This window comes from Neopsephotus bourkii, unplaced genomic scaffold (assembly GCF_033783945.1).
Source record: "Neopsephotus bourkii isolate Nb327-2 ecotype Australia unplaced genomic scaffold, CSIRO-AGI_Nbou_v1 NB_1132, whole genome shotgun sequence".
Lineage (NCBI taxonomy): Eukaryota > Metazoa > Chordata > Aves > Psittaciformes > Psittacidae > Neopsephotus > Neopsephotus bourkii.
Genome location: NW_026901618.1, coordinates 770,906 through 794,469, shown reverse-complemented (window position 1 = coordinate 794,469; position 23,564 = coordinate 770,906). Strand labels below are relative to the sequence as shown.

General features: G+C 40.5%; 1 protein-coding gene across 6 annotated transcripts in view; it reads left to right on the top strand.

The window, feature by feature from the left end:
• RBMS3 (RNA binding motif single stranded interacting protein 3) overlaps window positions 1-23,564 on the top strand; it is a 742,307-nt gene that overhangs the window by 707,331 nt on the left and 11,412 nt on the right. For all 6 annotated transcript variants that reach the window (XM_061362639.1, XM_061362642.1, XM_061362644.1 and 3 more), the window contains one exon: window positions 22,288-22,368. In XM_061362639.1, coding sequence (XP_061218623.1) covers window positions 22,288-22,368 — 81 coding nt within the window. The remainder of the gene's footprint in view (window positions 1-22,287; window positions 22,369-23,564) is intronic.

Genomic DNA, 23,564 nt, shown 5'->3' with positions numbered 1-23,564 from the left:
CCTTTTGAAAGGCAGCGCCAATCTGCCTGAATGCATAATTTGAGATAACAAAGGGGCACTCAGTGCAATGGAAAAGCACCAGATTCCAAGCAGTCAACAAGGAACAAATAACTTTTTGATGCATTTAATCAATTTGCAGAATCCACTGCCACTAAGTATTATTGAGACAAATAGGTTAGCAATCTTAAAAAATAGATTTGACGTTTCTATAGGGAAACATTTGCAGGTGCAGCAGTAGGGTAGAAAAAATCTTAACATGAAAGTATTGGCCAAACACCTGCCAGGATGAACAAGGGAGGCTGGGAACTTTTCCCTTTTGGGGCCATCCTGAAATCCCACAGATGCTTGCAGGAACTGGGCTGATCAGCCCTTGTGTAGAGGAGGGTCTTTATATGAGCTGTCTCAGCAGCGGTTTCAGTCTATATTTGACCATAGCTGTTGTTAGATTGTATTTTTTAATTAATAAGAGTTTATAAATTCCAATGTCTATAGTGTTCCTCTTCTGAATTCAGCTTTACATTCCCACCATTTGTTGGCAGTGCCTTACTGTTTGCCTTTATGTGTAAATTGTGCCTACCTTTGAAGCCACTGCCTGACATAGGCAGAGAAAGGGGAATGTAAAAGGAGGATGAACACTGATGGAAGGAATTCATTTTTTGGTTCAAGCAGCCCTTCATACGAGCCCAGAGTCTCAGTAGCTTTTACTGTGTGTTAAATTTTACTTTCACATGACACTTCCACAAATGGAGAGTGCTTTTGTTGAGGACTCCTTGCCTCTCTTTGAGGTATCAGCTACCGACTCAAAGTGACAATAGCCCAGATTCCCTTTCAGAGAAGCACTCAACTCCCTGGTTGTGGTGATAATATGTTAAATTAACACAAAGCAACAGTGATGGATCAGCAAAGCAAAAAGTATCAGCCAGAAAAGCCATAACTATATAACTTCATTTTTATCATCAGACAAATGTCATTCATGTAATTAATTTGCAGCTTGCATCATGTATCTGTGAACTGGAATATTTAAAGTCTTGTTTCTCATATATTCTCTTACATATGACTACATAGTTCTTTTTGTGCTTTCTGGAAGCGCTACCTGAAGGACATTGAAGGACAATAGTAATGTAGCTGAAAGCCACTTCTTCCAAAGCATGTTTGCTGTTTAATGATATCCATGCACTTCATGTAAAATGGACGTCTGAATTTTGGAATAATGAACAGAAACCAAAAGCCATAAAATTAATAGTATCTGACATATAGTTAGTGGTCTACAGCATAAGCTCCCCCCAAAGGCTTACCTTTATTTATACACCCAGAAATTTGTTCGCATGTCTGCTAGAGATGAACCAAGATTGCTAACTCATTTTTCCAGCTACTTATTTTTCTGGATCATTCACCTAAAAACTTTGAATGTTAAGAGGGAAAAAGTGTATTTTCACACATATTCATGTTAAATTGTGCAAATAACAAGGCAGGTTTTGGGGAGAAAAGGTTCATTTAGTTTGATTTGGCTTGGCTTTAGTGATTTATATAAGATTTAGCTTAAAGAGGCTCTTTATTTAGCAGACAGGGAGGTAGAAAAGAGGAACAAATAATAGGTTTAAAAAAGCTGTAAATAATTCTAGGTTAGAAACATCCTGCCACACCTACACCTGACGAACTCAATAAAAGGTGGAAACCAAAAGTACTCTAAATTTTAGGTCTGTCATCTGTATTTTCTTGATGTCTTTCTTTTTTGTAAATGTTTTCCATTCTGTAATCAAGAACGTATCTCTTTGCCTTATTAGAATGAAACTTTTTGTAATTATCCTGCCTGTGTTTAAAGTAGACTCCAGTGATTCTGACATAAATTATGACTATGGCTTTCCATACAAGTAATTAATCCAAATCGTAATGGTGCAGACAAACTCTAGGGGGTTCTGTAACCCAAGACAAGTTTGAGGATCTTAGAGAGGTGAGGGGTTTTTTTTCAAAACTGAAAAGCAACAAATGTCTGCCAGAGCTGGTGCTTCCACAGCTCTTCTCTGCCAAGAAACAAGTCCTGTGATATGTCTCCACATGTTACAAGTGCATGTAAGCACATCAAGAAGTCATGAAATCCTTGAAGGGGCTGTATCTTTAATGGAAAAGAAGAACACAATATATTATACAGAAGAACAACTACTCTCTACTAAGCACTCTTGCAGTCCTTCACACAATACCAGTTCTAAGGTGAAGTACTTGAGTTGTATCAACTTCAATCACAAATGCCGTAAAGTTTAGCTGAAAGAAAAGGGAGCAAAGGTGATAAACAACAGCAGCTTGTAATACAGTTTTGGTATGTGAAGGGCATCAATGGAAAGGAGGAAATGGTTGTAATGGTGCCAACAATATAAATTAGGATATGAAGGTGAAATAGGGAAAGCATAACTTGAATATCTTGCAGAAATTGCTAATACATTGAGAGCTAGACTAGTGTTTGAAATTAACCATGAAAGGTCACTGTTTGGGACATCTAGAACTCAACTGGGCCAAACAGCTTAAAATCTGCAGTAGGGACTTTCAGATGTTTACACAAAAACAGACCAATGGTCCAACAGCCTTTTTTCATCTTCAACATCTGTTTTTCATTGGAAAGAAATATTGTTATTTCAGTTCAAAACAGGTAATATAATTTAATCTTCATTTTCTATTCATTTAAGTAATGAGAATTCAGGAAATTGTAAAAACTTCTGAAAATGATTGCTGAGCATGCTGTACCAAGACTCAGAAAAGTGCTTGTACCTGCAAATATTATTTATGATGTCTGCATTTTGCACAGTCAAAGAGTAAACATATGTTGCAAGTGACCATTCACAGTATTCACTTACAAAAAAAATTTGGGTTCAAGAGTTAAAATTGACTTATTTCAGTATGCCTGGATTAGTAATTATAATGCTTGCTTTTGCCTTTATTTTTTTTCAGTGGGATGGGTACATTTTGTTAAGCAAAACATTTCTACTCGGAACAACAAACTTTGAATTACATTCCCAGTGTTTTATCATAGGGAAAACTACACTTCCAGGGACACTGAGCCTTCAGAGAGACACTACATTATAGATGCTGTTTCTGGGGCTGACATGTTGCCACATTATTGAAACTGCACACAATGGAGTTGAAAGTTAGTTTAATTTTAAGGATGTTCAGTATGTTTCATATTGTAATCAGAGTGACAGAAATAACAGCCTGTGTGTTGGGCAAGGGCCTGGGCCTGCAGATGCTTGCAAAAATAATATTCCACTGCATTTCACCTCCTTTTCCCACAGTGTATCCCACTGAACTTCAGTGCACAGTGCATTTCACAGTTAATCCTCATGCCTTATCAGATGTTTGGCAAGCTAATAGCCCAAAGGTTTAAGCTTCCTCTAAGATAAGTTGCCAGTACTTTTGAGGTATCTTTCTTATTTTCATCCAGAAAGAGCAGCCTGTTCAGGGTTAACTCATTTGTAAAGCAAGGTTAAATGAATGAACTAAAGGTAGAGTCTTCATACACTACAGGATACTAGGATCCTGGCTATACAGTGATTTCAGCGTGAAGTTCTCAAAAAAAGGGCAAGATTTGTTCAAAGGATTTACAATTCCATAAGGAGCTGCTGATGGCAATAACCTCTGTGCCCTCAGATGGTATTTTATTATTGTTTGTGAGTTATGGGTGGTTCTGTGTCAGTGCTACGGATCTGTAGAATCCTCTCTCCTGCTCCTAAAAGACTCAATTTGGAAGAAGGGTTCTGCTATAACTAATGTTTACTATGAAACAGCTCAGTCAGCACATTTCATTAAACTGCAACAAGGGGTTTGAGAGCAGCTGCATTGAGTGAATTTGGGAGTTTGCTGAACTGAGTTGTTTTTCTAGCAAGGTAAATGAACTGTTGAACATGGCAGATTTCTACTGTGTGGCAGACGAGAGCAGCACCACGTCTGGATGGGTCCAGGGAGCAATTGTATGTCAAAAAGGCAAATCTTTTTCCAGTCCCGTGGAGGACTGCTCTACCCTTTGGGATTCATTATTGCTTTCAAATGTGATGGGCACACCTATATGCTACTGGTTTTGCCCTTTTCATTTTAGCATTGTAATACAACAACAGCCAGTTTCTTAAGAGTTTAGTATCTAAATATACAAATTATTGTGCATCTGCCAGCCTCAACTCCCTGTTTTCCTGTGCTGAGTGTGTTTCCCTTGAGTGTTTCCCTCAAATCAGTATAATATTCCTATGGTGCAAACTGATTTCACTGATAAACTTTATGCTGTTTTTTTTCTCTGGCCTGCCATCCACAGTTGTAAGAGGGGTTTGCAGTATAGACCAAAAGATGCTATGACTGACTTTTGGTTTCAACCACTAAGTCACCTGACTATTCACTTCCTAAAGGGTGGATATAACCCTCATTCTGCTCTGCTGCCAGCCCTTCCTATCTAAAACATCAGCACTGAGATAAAAAATGGGTTATATTTGTTCTCTTTACAATGACCATTTTTGCCAGTGCTAGTCAAAACGACAAAAATCATAGTGACAAAAATATAATAACAAGGTAAAGTGAGTATTCCCACCCATGACCTTACTTATATCCACAGAATCCAAATTTGTGCTCAAAATTTTAGTAGCCAAATGTAATTTTCTAGCAAGAACTATTTTGCTGCCTTTCTTTGAATATGCAGGTTTTCCTAACTAGCTATTAGTAGGGCTGATTATCTTCCTCTGAAGATAATGGACTTTTCTCAAAAATCCTAGTTTTCTCATAATAAATGGTTGCTTTATCAAGGTGGCCATAATTTGATTAATTGCATTTTATTTTAATTGAGGTTTTCTTTTTTGCTTTACACCTTCTAGACAAACTGTTATATTACACAAAGTTCATTTATAACTTAAAAATATAAGTACCAACAACTTCGAATCTCCTTGATGTGTTATGGGAAATATGGAAATAATAGAAACAAATTCCATTCAGTGTATGGACAGTGGCTGAATAAGGAGATTTCCTTATTTTATTTGTATAGCTTGTGCCTGAACTATTGAGAGCAAAAGACCACTGACCTTCCTGAAATTTCTATCATTTGTTTAAAACTGAGTGTAAGAGAATTGGAAATCAAAATGATTGATGAAAAAAAATTAAAGTAATTAACCTGTAACAGAAGGAAAAGAGCAATACATTTCAAGGCTTATAAATCCATTTTTCCTTTTCATTCATTTCTGTAAAATGCCATGATCAGCATTATATTTTCTTGGCTTTACTCGTTACCAGTGTGCCTAGCACTGAAACTTGCTTGCTTCTCTCAGAATAATCTGTAACAACTAGTCCTGTATAATAATGATGAAAAAGATTTTAAACTGGAAGTTTGCAAACAACTCAGTGTTCTGAATTGCCATGCCAAAGTACATGATGAATGTCAAATACATTTTGGAATTTATATTTCCTTAAGTTCCCTAGCAGTATGGACAGCTGTGTCTTGATTGTTGTATTTAATGGTTTTAATCTCACTGTTTTCATCTTCATGCTCTGGGTAGTCTTTCTGAGGATCCTTCACAACAAGTAAAAAGTTCCAATCCTTAGGCTAGGATGAGAGTTAAGCAGATGCTGTTTCAGTTCACAATTAGAATTCCTTCAAGGCTATTAGGGAACATTATGGCTAGGCAGGCCAGCTGCCCGCCCCCCTCCTCCATCCTAAGATTAAATTCATTGTCCCTCACATCAGCCATTAAGTGAGAGGAATCTGCAAATGCCCTTATTCAGTTTCAGGAATAACCAGTTTTACACTTTCTAAATGTGAACTCTGCTAATTTGTATTTTAGGAGTACAGCTTGGGAGTTCAGGATAACACTCATATGTCAGCAGCAATCCTTCTGTGTAAGGTGAATCATGCAAAGTCCAATGGTTTTAAAGGTGTTGATATAAATTTATTTGATAGAAAAATGGCCATTTTGTCATCTCTGTCATATTCTTGGACAAGAAAATGTATTATGGAGTTAAGACTTTCTCCACTGCAAATATTTGCACGGCACTTAATCTTTTTTTCTCTTTTTTTTTTTTTTTTTGAGTGTAAAAAGGAAGTAGAAAGGGAACATTTTGCTGATCCATGAGCATCAAATGAAAATGTCTGAGCTTTCCAGTCATTCCATGCGCCAAAGCGAGAAGTGCATCAAAAAACCCAGAAAGGACAGCCTAGCCTAGAAATAGATACCCTGCAAGATCCTCCTGAGACAAACAATTTGCTGACTGGGCTGTAGCATTTGAAGAGGCCAGGCTGTTTCTCTCCACCCTGCTTACTTGCGTGTACAGGCTGAGGTGCATTCAGGCAGCATTTATTCCTTTTCACATCAGCAGAGCACAGGGATCAGAAAAGTTCACTGGAAACTCCTGTTAGGGCCTGTGGAGAGCTTTTTTTTAAATATACACCTATAAGGAAAACTAAAGATGATTGAATTTTAGTTTGATAGCTTGTAAATGGGCTTTGTCAGACATGATTCTTATTTTTTCCAACACTGTACATGACATCCCTTGTCATCAATGCCATGTAAGAGAATACATCTCCCAGCATTGCCTTCTGATGAAAGGAAGGGTCGAAGATATTTTCCAGGTTCGCAGTCCTAGTGTTTCTTGTGACTATTATTTTAAGGCAGATGGGGAAAAGTGTTCAGGCCTTTTCTTCTATTCCCAGGTGGATCTACCTGAAGCATTCCCAAGTATCTATAAAGAAGCCATGGTGTTCCATGGAGAAAAGCTAGATGCCCTAGTACAGACTGGGGAGAGTGCATGAGACAGTTTATCCTACTGGCCTTATCACATTTTACAGTTTTGCAGTCATTGGCAGCAATATTTCATTAATCTGGAATACTGTTTGAGAGGATGTATGTTCGAATTTTTGTCAGTTTTAATGCTCAGCAGTGATTCATAATATTCTGTGAAAGTAATATATTATTAAAAATATGTCTACAGCTCTGACTATGCATCATGACACATTTGAAGGATCTTGTCTGCTCCTAGAACACCCATCTCCAAGTTCTATTAATTTAATTTGCCATTTAGAGCATAGATTTTGTAGTGTTTTCAAGCTGTAACTATACAGACATTGAACAAAGAATCAAGAAACGTCTCTGGACTTTGTACTTCAGTCAGGTGTAATTTTTAAAAAGTTTTATGCCATCAGGATTAAACATGTAGAAATTGCATATAGAAACATCTTAGCAGATATTCCAGAGTATTGTTCTGCAAACTGAACACTGGTACATTTTTTTGTTAGATCTCCTTTACGATGAATAGCTCACTATATGGATGTCTACAGCATTTCCTTTCTTTTAAATGTGCACCAATGCAGAACATTCTCTTTTCCATTTTCCCTTTTCCCCACCTTGTCTTTCCTTATCTTCAATTTACCTTTGGGCCAAGACCCACGTTTTTGAGCTGGATGCAAAATTTCACAACCCCTCGTTCCCTGGGTCTGCTACCACCCCAGGGAAGTGTGTAACCTGTCAACCTGGTTGTATGGTAATGCTTGTGAGGGACTCAGTAATACATTGCCTGGATGAGAGCTGACAGTGATCTGAGAAATAGGGCAGTACCTCTGCCCTTGATCAGGTTTTCCATTTGAAAGTTTTCATTTTGGTAATTACATCCTTCCCAGATAGTAGCTGTAGTCATTGATCATCCTAATATCATTATAACTGATTCCCATAAGTCACCTTTTAAAGACACTTTCTGTGGATTCTTTCCCCCCTATATCTTCTTCTTCTGCAGTCACAGGATAAGACTTTTTCTTTCTACCTTTCATCTGATTGATTAGAAATGCCACATATTTCCTTTACATATGGCCTGGTAATATACACATCACATTTCTTCCCTGGGATCTTAATCAGAACAAGTAATGGCCTTTCACTTTTCTCATTAGCAAAATGGAAAAACACCATACCCCGTCCATTAGAAATACAGCATTGTAATATGAATTTATAGAAAAGTGGCTGTGTGCCAGCAGTCATGGGCAAATTTACCTTAAAAGATTTTCAGAGAGAAAAAAGAAAAAAATCACTCTTTCAGTCTGGCAAGCAAACATTTTGAGCTGTAACTTATCGTGCTTGTCTGTCAGGCATTTTGCGGTTGCTCCTTAAGTACTGTTTGGACAGCTCTGTCATATAAAGGGCATTCATAAGGAGGAAATACCAGTGTTTGTATATGTATTAATGTCTTCCCCAATGTTGATTTCCTTTGTGGATTATCCCACTCATTCTGTCATCTCCTATCAGAATGGGAGGGAGGGGAGGAAGCTTGGAAGATCTTGTTATGTTTTGCTTTGCTTTTAATTTTTCACAGAACATGCTAACCTGAAAAAATGTTAACAACTATTACATCATACTCATCTATCAAGCTTTTACCTGAGATGGCTGCTATGCTTTTTCTTAGCCCTCTCTATTCACAATCAGTATACTGAGATGGAGGACAAGACTGATTAGGAGGGGGTCTTCCCCACTGAAGTGAATTGTTTTCACTTGGCTTGGACCTATTATTAAAATTCTTAAAAGTGCTTATACTGCCCAGGACTGTAAGAGGGTGTTTTATAAGTGTATATAGTTTGAATGTATATGAGCCGACTCTGCCTCCTCTGGAAATAGTGAAGGAATACAAAGGACAGCCTTGGAATGCTGATATTCCACTAGCAGTAAAACACCTCAGTGAAATTATGTGAAAGACCTGAAATAGTGAAAAATGGGAGACACTGTAAAGGAAACTGTTTAGAACAGTTTAGGAGGAGAATTAGTGATTAGTTGACAAAACAGGAAGACATAAGGCAAGAAGGCAAAACTGTTTTTTGTATTGGACTTTTTTTTTAAATTCTTTCATTTTCTGTTTTGTTCTTCTTCTATTTTTTTTTTTTTTTGCACTATTTGGCATCTTTACTCCTCCACTAGCCTCCCCCTTTGTAATTCAGATGAAATGATGACAAACTGGGAGAGATTCTGTATAGCTGTTACCACAAAGTAAGTTTAGGAGTTCAGCCCTGCAAGCAGATCACTACATGGTAGACAAGCTCATGACAGCAGTATGATAGAACCACAGAATCATAGAATAGTTAGGGTTAGAAAGGACCTTAAGATCATCTAGTTCCAACCCCCCTGCCATGGGCAGGGACACCTCACACTAAACCATCTCACTCAAGGCTTCGTCCAACCTGGCCTTGAACACTGCCAGGGATGGAGCATTCACAACCTCCCTGGGCAACCTGTTCCAGTGCCTCACCACCCTAACAGGAAAGAATTTCCTCCTTATATCCAATCTAAACTTCACCTGTTTAAGTTTTAACTCATTACCCCTTGTCCTATCACTACAGTCCCTAATGAAGAGTCCTTCCCCAGCATCACTATAGGCCCCCTTCAGATACTGGAAGGCTGCTATGAGGTCTCCACGCAGCCTTCTCTTCACGCAGGTGATGTCGTGTGGGACAGTGTCGAACGCTTTGCACAAGTCCAGGTAGATGACATCAACTGCTTTATCCGCTGTCCATCAGTTCTGTAGCCCCATCATAGAAGGCCAACAAATTGGTCAGGCAGGATTTCCCCTTGGTGAAGCCATGTTGGCTGTCACCAAGCACCTTGTTGATTTTCATGCGCCTTAGCATGCCTTCCAGGAGAATCTGCTCAAAGATTTTGCCAGGCACAGAGGTGAGACTGACTGGTCTGTAGTTCCCCGGGTCATCCATTTTCCCCTTCTTGAAAATGGGGGTTATATTTCCCTTTTTCCAGTTGTTGGGAACTTCACCTGACTGCCATGACTTCTCAAATATGATGGCCAGCGGCTTAGCAACTTCATTCACCAGGTCCTTCAGGACCTGCGGATGGATTTCGTCAGGTCCCATGGACTTGTGTACATTCAGGTTTTTTAAGATGGTCTTGAACCAGATCCTCTCCTACTGTGGGCCCAAGGTCTTTGTTCTCACAGTCCCTGCATCTGCCTTCCAAGACTTGGGTGGTGCAGTCAGAGCCTTTGCCAGTGAAGACTGAGGCAAAGAAGTCATTCAGAACCTCAGCCTTCTCCAAATCCTGTGTAGCTAGTTCTCCCGAGAGCTTCCAGAGGGGGCCTATGTTGTCCCTAGTCTGTTTTTTATTTGCTACTTACCTGTAGAATCCCTTCCTCTTATCCTTAACTTCCCTGGCCAAGTTTAATTCTAACTGGGACTTAGCTTTCCTAACCTGGTCTCTAGCTTCCCAGACATAATCCTTGTACTCTTCCCAGGCCACCTGTCCTTGCTTCCACTTTTTATAAGCCTCTTTTTTTATTTGAATTTTCCTCAGGAGCTCCTTATCCATCCAAGGAGGTCTCCTGGCCCTACACTTCTGCTACACTTCCTTCTAGTTGGGATGCCAGACTCCTGAGCTTGTAACAGGCGATCCTTGAATATCAACCAACAGTCTTGGGCCCCCCTGACCTCTAGGGCTATATCCCATGGAACCTTACTAAGCAGGTTCCTGAAGAGGCCAAAGTCTGCTCTCTTGAAGTCTAGGGCAGTGAGCTTGCTGCACATTCTTCTCACTGTCCTGAGGATCTCAAATTCGACGGTCTCATGATCGCTGTATCCAAGGCTGCCCTACAGCATCACATTTCCAACAGCCCCTTCCCTGTTGAGCACGAGGTCAAGCATGGCACCTCTCCTTGTTGGCTCCTCTATTACTTACAGAAGTTGTCTTCCACACAATCGAGGAACCTCCTGGACTGCTTGGGCTGGGTGGTACCATCATTCCAACAGATGCCAGGGTGATTGAAGTCACCCGTGAGAACAAGTACCTGTGAGCGTGAGGCTTTTCCTATCTCTCTATAGAGTGATTCATCTGCAGGTTCTTGATCAGGCGGTCTGCAGCAGATCCCCACATAACGTCTCCCATAGCTGTTTTCCCTTTAACCTTGACCCACAAATTCTCTGTTAACTGCTCACCTGTCCCCAGCCAGAGTTCCATACTCTCCAGCTATCCCTAACATAAAGGGCAACTCCCCCTCTGGGCCTGTCTTTTCTAAAGAGTCTGTAACCTTCCATTCCAACACTCCAGTCATAGGAGCCATCCCACCATATTTCTGTGATGCCTATAATATCATACCCCCATAGACATGTACACATCTCTAATTCCTCTTGTTTGTTCCCCATGCTACGGGCATTTGTATAGAGGCATCTGAGCCAAGCTCCAAATGAAGCCGGCTCATTGGCTGGAGCGGCTGGAATACCTCTGCATTGCTCCAAGCATTTGTTATAGGTGCTGGCAACTGACTGGGTGTTTTGGGATGGAATGATGCCCCCCTCCCCCAACACATCTACGTTAAAGCCTCCTTGACCAGTCTGGCAAGCCTCCTACCAGAACTACTGCAGCTCAGCTCCACCAGCCGCCAGTAGACCTGACCTACAAACTTGGGTCCTGTGTTCAAGACACCCAAACCCCTGACTATGGCACCACCCTTTTAACCATTTATTAGCCTGGCTAATCCTCCTAGCGTTTTTTAGGTCCTCCCCTGTATCCTGGAGAATAGACAAAAAGACAATCTGAGCTCCAGAGCCCTTAACCACCTCTCCCAGGGCTCTGTAGTCCTTCTTTATGTTCCCCAGGCTACTACTGTCTATATCCCTAGCACCCACATGTATCACCAGAAGTGGATAATAGTCCGTGGGACTCACTAGAGCAGGCAGCCTCTCTGCAACATCCCTGATCCGTGCCCCTGGTAGGCAACACACCTCCCTCGAGACCAGGTCAGGCTGACAGACAAGTGCCTCTGTCCCTTTCAAAGTAGAGTCCCCTGCTACTACAACCCACCGCTTTTTCCTGGCAGCACCAGTAGAGATCTTTACCAGTGCACCAGCCGACTGTTTCTGGTGCGAGTGCATTTCCTCATTAGCCTCCTGCAGGACAGCAAAGCGGTTCTGTGTGGGGACAACAGATTTGGGAGGAAGCCCCTTGCTTTTAATTGTCCTTTTCCTCCTTCTTTTGTTGTCTTTTGTTTTTTTTTTTTTGTTTTTTTTTTTTTTTTGGGTCACTATTTCCCAGCTTCCCAGGTCAATGGCCTCCTTCTTTCCTTCATGAGCTAGAGGGGAAGCTTGAGGACTCTGCACAGTTTGGGCCTGGAGCAAGCATTCCTGCTTCCTCTCAGCTTCCCTGACCTCTTGCAGCCTATTAATAGCTTCCTGCAGCTCAGCCACCTGCTGCAGGAGAACCTCCACCAGGGAGCACCCAGTGCAGCCCTGCCCATTGTGTACCCTTCTCTCACCAGAGCAGTGCAGGCACTCTCTGCACCCCGAGCTCTGCGCTGCAGTCTCCTCTCTCTCTCGTCTCCTCTGTCCGAGTGCCTACGGTGGCCGCCGCCGGGGCAGCCAGAGCAGAGCTCCCAGAGCGGACCCTGCTCATCCGGCGAGTGCTCACCACACCCCTCGCCTGCCCGACCCGCTCCTGTTCGCCGCGCTCCCTGGGACAGGTTTTTAACCAATCAGGGCTGGTGCCGCTCCTCCTGGCTCCGCCCCCTGTGAGTCAGGGGCTCGCCTCAGCTGAGCTGCCGGCTCCTGGGCAGGTCCTGTCGAGCACTTGAGGCTCCCTCGGTGGCTCGGCTCTTGCCGCTCTGAGCTGGGGCTCCTGGACGCCGATCTCCCCCGCTCCTGTGTTGAAGGCGTCCTCTCGGGCTACTGACCTCAGCAGTTGAGGAGGTGATACAGTCTGATGTGTCTCAGAGATCCTGCCTCAGCTGATAATTAACATATTTAGGGGCAGACTCTTACTCGGTTGCACCCTGTGAGTAGGGCATTGGCATTGGTTTAAGAGGACTTTTTCCTTATAAGAATTTCAAGGGTTTGTGGAAATGGGTAAAAAAAAAAGGCCTCAGAAAAATACTTACTAATGCCATCTTCCCTGCCAGGTAAGCAAACCTAATGATCACGTAAATATATGTAAAGATTTTAACAGACCAATTTATATGGTAATGAGAAGCAATATTTTGTACTGCATTATTTTAAACCATATTACTTTAAATGTCTTGAAGTTGCCACCACCCGTTAAAGGTTAGTATTCTCTATTATCCACATCGTTTCCAAATATAAACATGGCTGCTCCTTTTGCTCAAGTTACTGATAGAAAGAAGGGCTCAGTGAACAACATCCATGGTTTTCAGTTTGTGGGAAATTCATCTTACAAAATTTGGTTTCATTCTGATTCATCTTTTAAAACTCAAAACAAAACAGAAAGATTCTCCAATGAGCCAGAAATTCCAAACAAAAATTATTTTTCTGAAACAATGGCTCATAGTACTTCCAATACAGAATATACTCCAAAAGATCTTGACAGCTGCCAACTGTTTAAACATCCCTCTTGGTTGCTGTGCTGCTCCATGTCAGCTTTCAGGCATAGCTGCAAAGCACTCCCAGGATTTCATGTTCCAGAGCAGCCTCCCCATGCTCAACGCTTTGGGAAGGCTTCCAGGTCTCCTTACAGGTCTGCTAGTTGAGGACTGGATTAGTCCAAGGAGCCAAGTCAGGAAATCCCAGGAATGTTGCTTGGGGCAAGGAATTTGGGATTATCCTGGAAGAAAATCAGGGCACCAACTCAAAGGCTGAACAGGGACTGCTGGTTCTTGGATGTACATGAAGAGGCAGGGATGTCCCAGAGCTTCACTCAAGACCCAGATGGAAGTGGGGCTCTGTGTTGAGCAGCCTGGAAGCCCCAGGTGCATATCTTGCAGAGTTTGTGACCATGCACTCCTGGCAGCAGTCTAATTTTCCTTGTATCCTTAAGCATAAGGGTCCAGCATTTCCCAAAGGGAATGTGTTTGCCCCTGCCTAAGCCTGGACTTGCATGTTCACGTGACATCAGTACAGGAAAGCCAGGCATCCCTGGCGCCATAGTTAGCTTTCAGTGTAAACCCAACAGGAAACAGGTGATGTCTGCAAGGTATTTTGTGTTCACTGAATGGGCAAGTTTTCCATCTCTGGATGCAGGGTACTTGTGGACAGCTGTTTTCTATGAAGTTTTGGGGTGGTATCCTTTGGTTTCCTTCATCTATACAGTATGGGCATTTGCATACAATAGTCTGCTTGTCTTTAGACTCTTCAAATTCAGGGAGATTTAGTAGCCTCTAGAAGACATGTTTACATCTAGAAAGACCTTATTTGGTCATATAAATGGATATGTTATTAAACATAACAGTTTAATTACTTATTGCGTTATTTACTTATGTTGAAAATATTGAAATGTACATATCAGTCTTACTAGCAGCCATTCATCAGAGACTAATTGAAAACATTGTATTCAGACAGAAATTCCTAAGAATTCCCAACAGAGCGGGTGCATAGGGAATTTTTATGTCAGTAGAAGCAGTTATAATTCTGCTGCATCACCCCTCTATTCTTCGGTATACAGGACCTGAAAGAAGAATATAAATGTGACAATCTCAGTGATTACTGACCCTGCCTGACCAAGACAGTGCAGTATATTCTTTTGTTATGATACAGTCACTATACCCTGGCTTTATATAGGGTGCTGCAGACAGGATACGTATAATGTAATAAATCAGGCACTAACTCATGCTCAAAAGCTTGCCCCGGAGATCTAATAATGTACATTCACAGAAAAGGTATAGAGCGGGTATTAGAACAAAATAAAAAATGCCCCTTTTGTAGAGAAATGTGTAAGAACTGAAGAATTAAGAATTGAAAGTACAACAAATCACCTGTCTTGGTCTTTGTTTAAAGCACAGAAGTCTTGCTTTCTTGCAAATGTATCCATCAGCCACATGGTATTTGAATTATGCAAAAAAGTAGTTTTCACATCTTGAGGCTATTCATTTATGTGAATGCATAAATTTCTGTGCAGCCTCCATGAATCCCTGCCTACAGTGGAGGCTTTGTCACAGAGAAGCAAGAGTCAAAATATCATGGGCTTAGGTATGCTGACATGGTCTACAAGGTTCATTGCATCCTGAGCTGTCTGTTGGCATTACATAGCTGTCTATAAACTGATAAAATAGAATCATAGAATCAACTAGAACAATTTTTCATAAAGAAGTATTCCTATAAGAAGTTTGACTTGACGTTAATGAAAGATACAATCAAAATGGGAACTTAATTTTCACATCCTGATGGATTTTCCTCCATTTTTTCTTTTCAGACACTGTTGAGGTGTCTGAAAATGGTTTGAGACTTTCATCAAGTTAATTTGTAATGCCAGGCTTTGGACTTTAAAATGTGGTTAAAATGAAAGAGCCAGTTTTTTATTCATCTATTTCTATAGATGTTTCTGTAGTGCTGTTTGCATTTACTACAGTTTATACAAACCTGGGATTTTGTATGCTAGTGAGAGCATGGTGCACAGCTGTATGTGGTGATCTGATGGTTTCACATTTGTTTACTCTAAATAGTCTTTATCTGATTAGTCCTCATCACTTTGCTTTAGTAGCAGGCCTAATTTTTGGAAATAAAGATCTGTTAGCTGGGGGGGAAAGGGGGGGGGGGGGGGGAGAGGGGATTAGATCCACTCTTATACCTCTGATTTCTAAGGGTAGGGATTTCTGAAGGATGCTTAGAACTCCTGAAGAGAAAAAGGAGATTAGTTTGTAAATATAGTTCTTGAAGTTACTATTCTCTCTGCTTTCATTTAACTTGCTCAGAGAATTAGGTAACACCTCATTAGGAAGGTTGAAAGGGAAGTGGTAGCCGGTGTTTCTAAATACGTTTCTGAGCAGCAGGGAAGGAAGGTTAAATCTTGTAAAGATTTCTATTCTATGCCTGAACAATGAATTCAGTGGCCCAGTGATGGGATTCTGTTGAATGACAGTGCTGTTCTTGATAGGGCTTTGGTAATTGTGCAGTAAAATTGCATTATAACATTATATTTTAGGCCAGTATGATAATTATTAGCAAAAAAGATTGTAATATATGCAAAAAATCCATATCTTTTATTCTCACATTCTTTAATTGGGAAAAACTAAGATTAATAACAGCCATTGAATAATTACAGGATTGAGCTGGAAAATGAGAATGCGTCTGGGTAGCAAAAGATATTTGAAGTTTAAAGTGAAAAATTTTGTGGATATTGTATTTTATTGAACTGCCACTGGTGCTGATGAGCTAGATAGTCCTTTTCTCTTCCTGAATTCCTGACTCTCCATGCCAGACTATGGGATAAGAGGGCACAGCAAGGCAATGTTCTTTTCTATTGGAGAACAGGGTATTTTCAAATGAGAAGGTGGAACCAGGGACAAAAAAGCAGCTATTTTGTTCTATATTTCATTAAAGTTATAACCACTTCACAGTGGTCAAAGACAGATGCAATTTTTTTTCTTTGCAGGGAAAGAGATTTGAAAGTGGTAGGGCAGGTTTCCTTGGGGTGGGGGGGGCTGGGGAAAGGTGATAAAAATAAATCCAGCCAACAGTCTCATTTCCTTCAGTTTTCCAGCAATGCAAATGTTTTCACATAATTCTGTTAGTGATGCAGTGTCTAGACTTCTCGGATGGCTTATAAAAACCCCCACAAACAAATCCTGGCATCAATTCTGAGAATCCTAAAGGCTAAGTCATTATCATTGTGCTGTAACTCATGCAGTGATAGGAAACCACAGAGAGTCACCAGAGACCAGACTCTGGAATCCTTGCTCTTTTGAGACACATGGGTTAGCATTTACGCACATAAGACATCCCATTTAATCTCCCTTCAGCAGGCTGCTGTGGTGTAAATGCTTACCAGTTTATGCTGGTACAAGGCTTCTGCAGTTTGGCTCTCACCTTGACTGAAAATGCTTTGTGCCTTTTCAGGAACATGGAGGTTAATGAAATACGGAAAGTGATCTTCAGTTCTTGCAACAGATATATAAAAACAAAGTGAAACACCAGAAGGCAGCATTTGCACATTGATCTTATAAAAGGCCTTTTCTGTAGTATTTCTTCCTTGCTCACTGCCCTTTTTAAGCCTACTAAGTGTTGTTCAAGGTTTCCAAGCAAGCTTACATGTTAATGTCTCAATTTGTAAATTCTTTCCGATTTTCTTTATACCAGGAAACTTATTCACACTGATCAGGTTATGAACTGTTACTACTGTATAATCTCACAGTACTCATAGTGACCAAGAGAGTTAAAGTATGTCCAATAGCTGCCTTCTATTCACAGCTGTATTATTTTGTAGGCAACTAGGCTTATAAATAGATCTGTACTTAAGGGTGTTTTCTTCAACTTTCTGATAATGAAGACCTTCAGAATTTAAACAAAGTGTGTGGCCAAAGTCTTCTGGTGGTGTAAATGAAATTGTTTGGTCTTGCAAGAGGCATTTCCCCTTTCAGGCACTGTTTTGGTTGAAACTCAGTGACTAAGATCTGATGTTCCAAGAAGTGTTTGCAGTGTACCTCAGCTGTTAGACACTTGCGTGCCTCTGTGTTAACCTGGGCCCAAGAAAAGCAGGCCAGAGGCTTAGTAGGGCAAATGAATAAATGGGTATTACTTGTGCTATTGTCTCAATATAAAAGTTCCCATAAAATCCCTGCAGGTCAATCCACTCTACCTTTGATGGGTAAAACATATTATCCTATTGCAACATGCTCACTCACTCTGCCTGGTGCAGGCAGCTGCCTTCCCCCTGTTTTTTCCTTCCCAATGTCTGCCACTTTTATGACTTTAGTGTTTGCTGCAGGTTTAAGATGAACCTTCCTAGAGCCAGTCTGGCATACCCCACTGTCTGATCCTTCTTGAAGTGTCATTTTGTTCCCTCAACCCACCGCCTCATTCATTTGTTACCTCCTTTCATTTGAGTGTTTGTAGTCAGAGAGGGTAATACCTGAAGGAAGACCAGAGGTGTAAGTGTGTATTACTACTTTCTCATTTTCTAGCTATGTATTTTTTCACATATTTAAGCAGTTTCAGAAAGGTAAAAACAAAAATCTGACTGGACAAGCTGTAAGTAAAATTGTAGTATATAGGTTATATTGACGCCCTGGTAAATGCAATCTGAATTAAGCAGGCATTGTAAAACATGCATTATATTATAATACTGCACATCCTCAGTGCTTAGAACACCCATTCTATACACTGTATGAAGAAATTAACAGTTTACAAATAAATCAAGAGAGCCACCAGCAATGTCTTTTTTGTCTTTCTGTAGTAGAAATTACCAGCTTTTAAAGGATCGAAGGGCCAAAAAAACCTCCCTTATACCCTCCAGATCCATCATCTGTGTGTGCAGAGTCACTATTCATTTTACTGTCAGAAATAAGCAGCTTCTACTTTTAGACCCACAAAGCCTGTACAGTTGTGGAACAATGAGCAGTGTTTTCTTCTGCCTTGCACATATTTTGTTGAATGACCGATCACATTACAGCTCCAGAATTTTTTATCCTGCTGATAACATATGACAAAGAAAGAATGGATTCAAATTTTTCAGATTTTCTCATTTCAATTCTTACAATACTAATATTTAGTGGAATTTCCTGGGTACTGCTAAGCTGAGTATGTGAGTCATGTGAGTATGTGAGTCTCTTTAACACGTACATGTGGATAAAGAACTTCAGCGAGTGTGGTTCATGGAGGGAAATCTCAGTGATGGTCTTCTAACATAGATGTCTTCTTTGTTTGCCATCTGCCTACTTCCAGTTTATGTTAGTTTCTTGAGGTAGATGGGAAAGCCATATGTAGACTATGTACATCTACATGACCTTGGTCCCCATGGAGCTGCAGAGTCCCTCAGCTAAAGGATGATCTTAGAGCAGAATCTTCATCCTGGGTGGTTCTGAGCAGGATAGATATAAAATGTGTAACTTCTGAATCTCACAATTCTTTCTGAAGCTCTTTTCCATCACCCAGCGTGGTCAGCCCTCATTCCAACACACCTGGAGCATACTGTTTTACAGAATAGCTAGGTGAAGTGTCTGCGGGATCTGGGGAGAGACACAAGACTCCAGTGGGCTCAGTGCGTGCTGGATATGGAAGCTACTGAAAAGCAGTGTTCAGGAAGCTTTCTGCTAAAAAAACAACTGTTAATATTCATGACAAGAAATTCAGCTCCTGCAATACTCAAAGCCATTGATGTATTGACACTGACATTGTGCCTTAGCACTATGTAATCTTTAATGTATTTATCCTGTGGGATCGGAGAATTAGGATAATGTAGTGAATAAAGGAAATACATGCAAACTTGATTGAGCTAATGTCAGTTATAACAAAAATTAATCTGTCCTCCTTTTTCATTAGTAAACAAACAAAACTAAAGCAGCTTCTCAATGCTAGGCTTTCCATGGTGAAAACAGATCCAGCCCAGCAGACACTCTGAATTCGTGTGGTCTCAGCTGGGACTCCCTGTGTCTGTGAGGGGACTTTAAATACTTAAGACCAATTGTGTCTCTGAGAACTAAACCGTAGTTGTCCTTTATAGTTTTGTAAAGTTTTTTACAGAGCCTCAGTGGATTTTTAAGTAAGAGTCTGGAGACTGAGAATCAGTTCCAAGCCCCTAAAATGTGCTTAATTGTTGACCTGGTTACTCTTCCCTGAAATGATGTATCTTTATATTCATAAACATAAATACATCAATATGTTTGGATATTTCATTGAAGAGCAAACAGATGTACCTATAATATAGACCAGTCTGCTGCAGTGTGTTCAAGGGCCAGCTGTTAAGCAGCGATACTCTATAGGATTTAGCCTTGGGTAACTTTTACTAACACCAAATTCTTTGCCACAAAAACTGTCTTTTCATTTATGCCATTGGTGGAACTGATTTGGGTCACATCATTTGTTTTAATTGTAGCGCTCTAGATGGTTTAACCAAAAGGTTGGACCACCACTACAGTGGACGTGACATGCAGGATTTTGTATATACAGAAGAAGTCACATTTCTACAGTTCTTCAAGGAGTCTGGCAAATAACTAGGTGGCTTTGATCTCCAGCACTGTAAAGCACCTGCTCTTTGGCTGAATTCAGTTAAAATCTGTGCAAAAAAAACCAAACAAAAAAAAAAAAAACAAAGAAAAAAAAAAACACAAAAAAACCTGGAGAGTATGGGGAGGTAGGTGTATCTGGAAAGATCAGGGCAAGCAGTTTTCCCTAGAGATTGAGCAGCACTGAAGGAAGCAATACAAAGTAGTCTGGCAAGTAAGATTGTAATCTGCCTCAAGAGGAAAACAGTAACACTAGAAGTAAGAAACTGCATGGCTACCAAGAACAGTGCTTGCAGAGTCAGCAAAGGCAACAGTTAATTCCAGTACAGTTTCAATTGTACTACAACAGACCACAGTGCCAAAGCATTTTGCAAAAAAGTGGAGTGGTCTGAATTAAAAGGCAGTTGAGTCATTTTATATTTGTGCATTTAAACTTATGCATTTGTGTGCAAGATAAGAGATTGGCAGACAAGCGCATGTTGTGAGAGTCTGAACGTTGATCTTCTGTGAGGTTCAAGGAAGAACTTGGAGGAAGTCCAAGTTGAGTGAGGCTGCTTTATTCTTTAAATTACCACTTTTAACTAAAATCTATACATATTTGTCCAAGTGAAGCTAGCCTGTATAGGTGTTTAAAAACCTTGCAGGTCTTTGCAGGACTATAAGAATGAGTACTTCAGGTTAGTGTTAAATATTGACACATTTAGAACAATGCTACACAGCAGATGTCGTCCCAACATGTGAGGGCAACATTACAAAGCAGAACGAATGGAGCGGAAGCAGCTCTGGAACACCCTGCTGTAACATTCTCATTAACTCCTAATCTGTAAGGCTGGAGAATAGCCCAACTGTACTGAGTACAATAGGGGTTGGTTGGCCTAATGTCTTTGGTGGGTTAGAATTCATAAAAAAAGCTATTGAATTCAATTCTCTTTCTGAAGAACAAGGAAAAGGAGCTGCAGAAAAACATGGCCTGATGCAGGCACACAGACACTGGGGACACTCCCATCTCTGCTCCAGCTAAGGAAAACACTGTGAATTTTTGCTAAAATACTGTAACAGTTTTCAACACTATTTGCTACTCCTATTGCAAGTGTACACGCTATGTTCCTACTGATTTATTTATTTTTTTTTCTATGGAAAGCAGTTTTTAACTCAAGTAATTTTTTATTTTATTCTACTTGAATGAAGACTTCAGAATTTAGCTGGGGGATTCTTAAATATGCTGTTTGCATTCCCTAAGGCCTTTCTACAGCATTGCTGCAGTCTGTACCCCACTATGCAATTTCATAATGCGTGTTTGTGACAGGCATATCAAACCATCCAGTTAGTTTAGAATTGAGGTGAGAGAGTGCTTTAAATGTAAATTTTACTGTAAACAGTGGAATAATATCTTGCAAGCACTTCCTAGCTCTGCCAGGAAGCAAGGCTATATTTAGCTCATTTTTAAATTCATCAAATACATTCTGGGCTGATTCAGATCTTTGGTGTGTCTTTGAAGATAACATGTAGTGGAAGTGTTATACAGTCCATTGTGGAATTGGGCACATTCTGAGACTCTTGTCAGTGAAGGCATGCAGTTAGGACTGGATTGTAGAAAGAAAAGTGCACATAGATCTGATGGGTTAGTACTGATACCTTATTAGAAGGTTTTAACAATATCTGTTGCTTTCAGTTCAGAAGCTTTATAAGGAATGCTGTATATAAAGAGATTAGTGTCATGCCAATGGCAAAATTCACATGCACTCATCTCTTTTAAAGAAGGTTGTCTTGTAGTGCTTGGGTTAGGCAGTGTTTTAGAGAAGCTAATACAAAGGGTTGCTATAATAGTAATTTGCAGAAGTTTCAAAATGCATAGAAAAGATTGCTAGATATTAAGAATAAGCTGTAAGAATTTAACTATATATAGATTCTGTGTACAAAAGGAAAAACTCCCAGATGTATCTTCCTCTTCCTTTGTTTTTCCCGTCTGAGTGCACCTGCCTGCAGCTTTTTATCCCTGTAAACTCAACTGCTGTTATTGATAGGGTTAAATATAGACTGGAATAAACCTGTCAAATTTCATGCTCCATTTTTTGTAGGTGTCATTAGATAAGATCAGTAAGACTCCAAAAGATTGTTTAGGTGGGTTTTGAATATGTAACCACTATATGCTGTTATTGTGTCTCTACTTATTGGGGTTTACTTGTAAGTCAATTTTAGAAGCCCTGTGAACAATCTAAATCTATTAGCAAGATGTTTTCTATTGCCTATATCCTACCACTGCCTAAAATCCTTAATTAAAAGAAATAATAGGCTATACACTAAGAAAAGAAAACACTCTGAAGAGGAAATTGAAATTGTGTCATTCTTCTAATATGGTTTTATGCATCTTACTTGTGGTTTTCTAATGTTCATTTGCCTTTAATTTTGTTCTAGTACATGACTGCTGCTGCACCTATGCAAGGGACCTACATTCCCCAGTACACTCCTGTGCCTCCAACAGCTGTCCCTATTGAAGTAAGTTTGCCACCATCAATGACAGTAGAGTGAAGGGCTAGCTGAACTCTTATCTATTATGCGTCCTTGCACCTGTTTGAAAGGGGCCTAAAGTTACTTAATGGAATGTTGCCTCTAAGCTTCCAGCTTTTAAAATGAGGACTGCAGATTTCTTTCCTTTTCTTTTTTTCTTTTCCTTCTTTCCCTTCCCAGCCCCCCCCCCCCCTTTTTTTTTATTTTGTTTTGGTTTGGTTTTTAATTATTTGCAAGGGCTCTTGTTTTGCATTTGTTTTGTTGTACAGTAGGACATGGAATAAAACATCAGTGATTATGACTGTTTTTTCCCCACTTATTTGGGAGGGAGATGGGAAGAGACAGGAAAACAAACCCAGCAGGCAGACCACGAGCACAAAAGAGATTCCAAGAAGAGAAGATTGCAAGAGGGTTTGATGCGGTCCTTAGCAAGTATAGGTAATTGCTGAAACATTTAGCCACCAGAAAAAGTGATTGAGCAATGGAAACCTTCCTCTTGTATATACAGACGTGGAGGATGCTGCACTGACTGAGTGCTTTTCATCCTTGAGGAAGGATTCGCTCCCTCCCTTGTTGGGGCTGAGTCATGCTGATGACAGTCTAATGAGTAAGTATTTACTCAACCCTGTAGACCACAAGCTGCCTGGAGAGTGTCAGCTTGGCGGAGGTGTCAGCTTGGCCTCCACTTCTGTGAAGCTTTATAAGGGCCTCTGAGCACAGTGAGCGGAGGGACCCTTGGCATCCTCTTCCCTTTGTGCTTCTCTTTGGTGCTACCCTATTTTATTAATAACTTCTCTCGTATTCTGGGGTGATGCAAGGAGTGCCAGGGTCTCTGTACTTCTGTCTTTGGCCGCGAAGACATCGGAGTTTGTGCTATTACTACTCTGTGCTTTGAGGCTAGTGGTACTGCTGGCATGGCTCCACCAACAGTCAAGTGGACTTGTCTTGGTTTCTTTCTTCTTTCTTACTCAATTTACAAGCACTGAGATTCCAAAACAGGAAGGGCTGCTACTGTTCAGTCACGCAGAGCTGGTCATATTTTAGTCTTTTTTGCCTCAGGATAATTTTGCCCCAAACCTTGTTTGCTTCCAAACAGGCCATGGGTGCCTCTTTTCAATTGCCATTCTTAGGTATTAAACTGGGCAGGTACAAATCAGAATTAAAAAGAGGTAGTGGAATGGAGA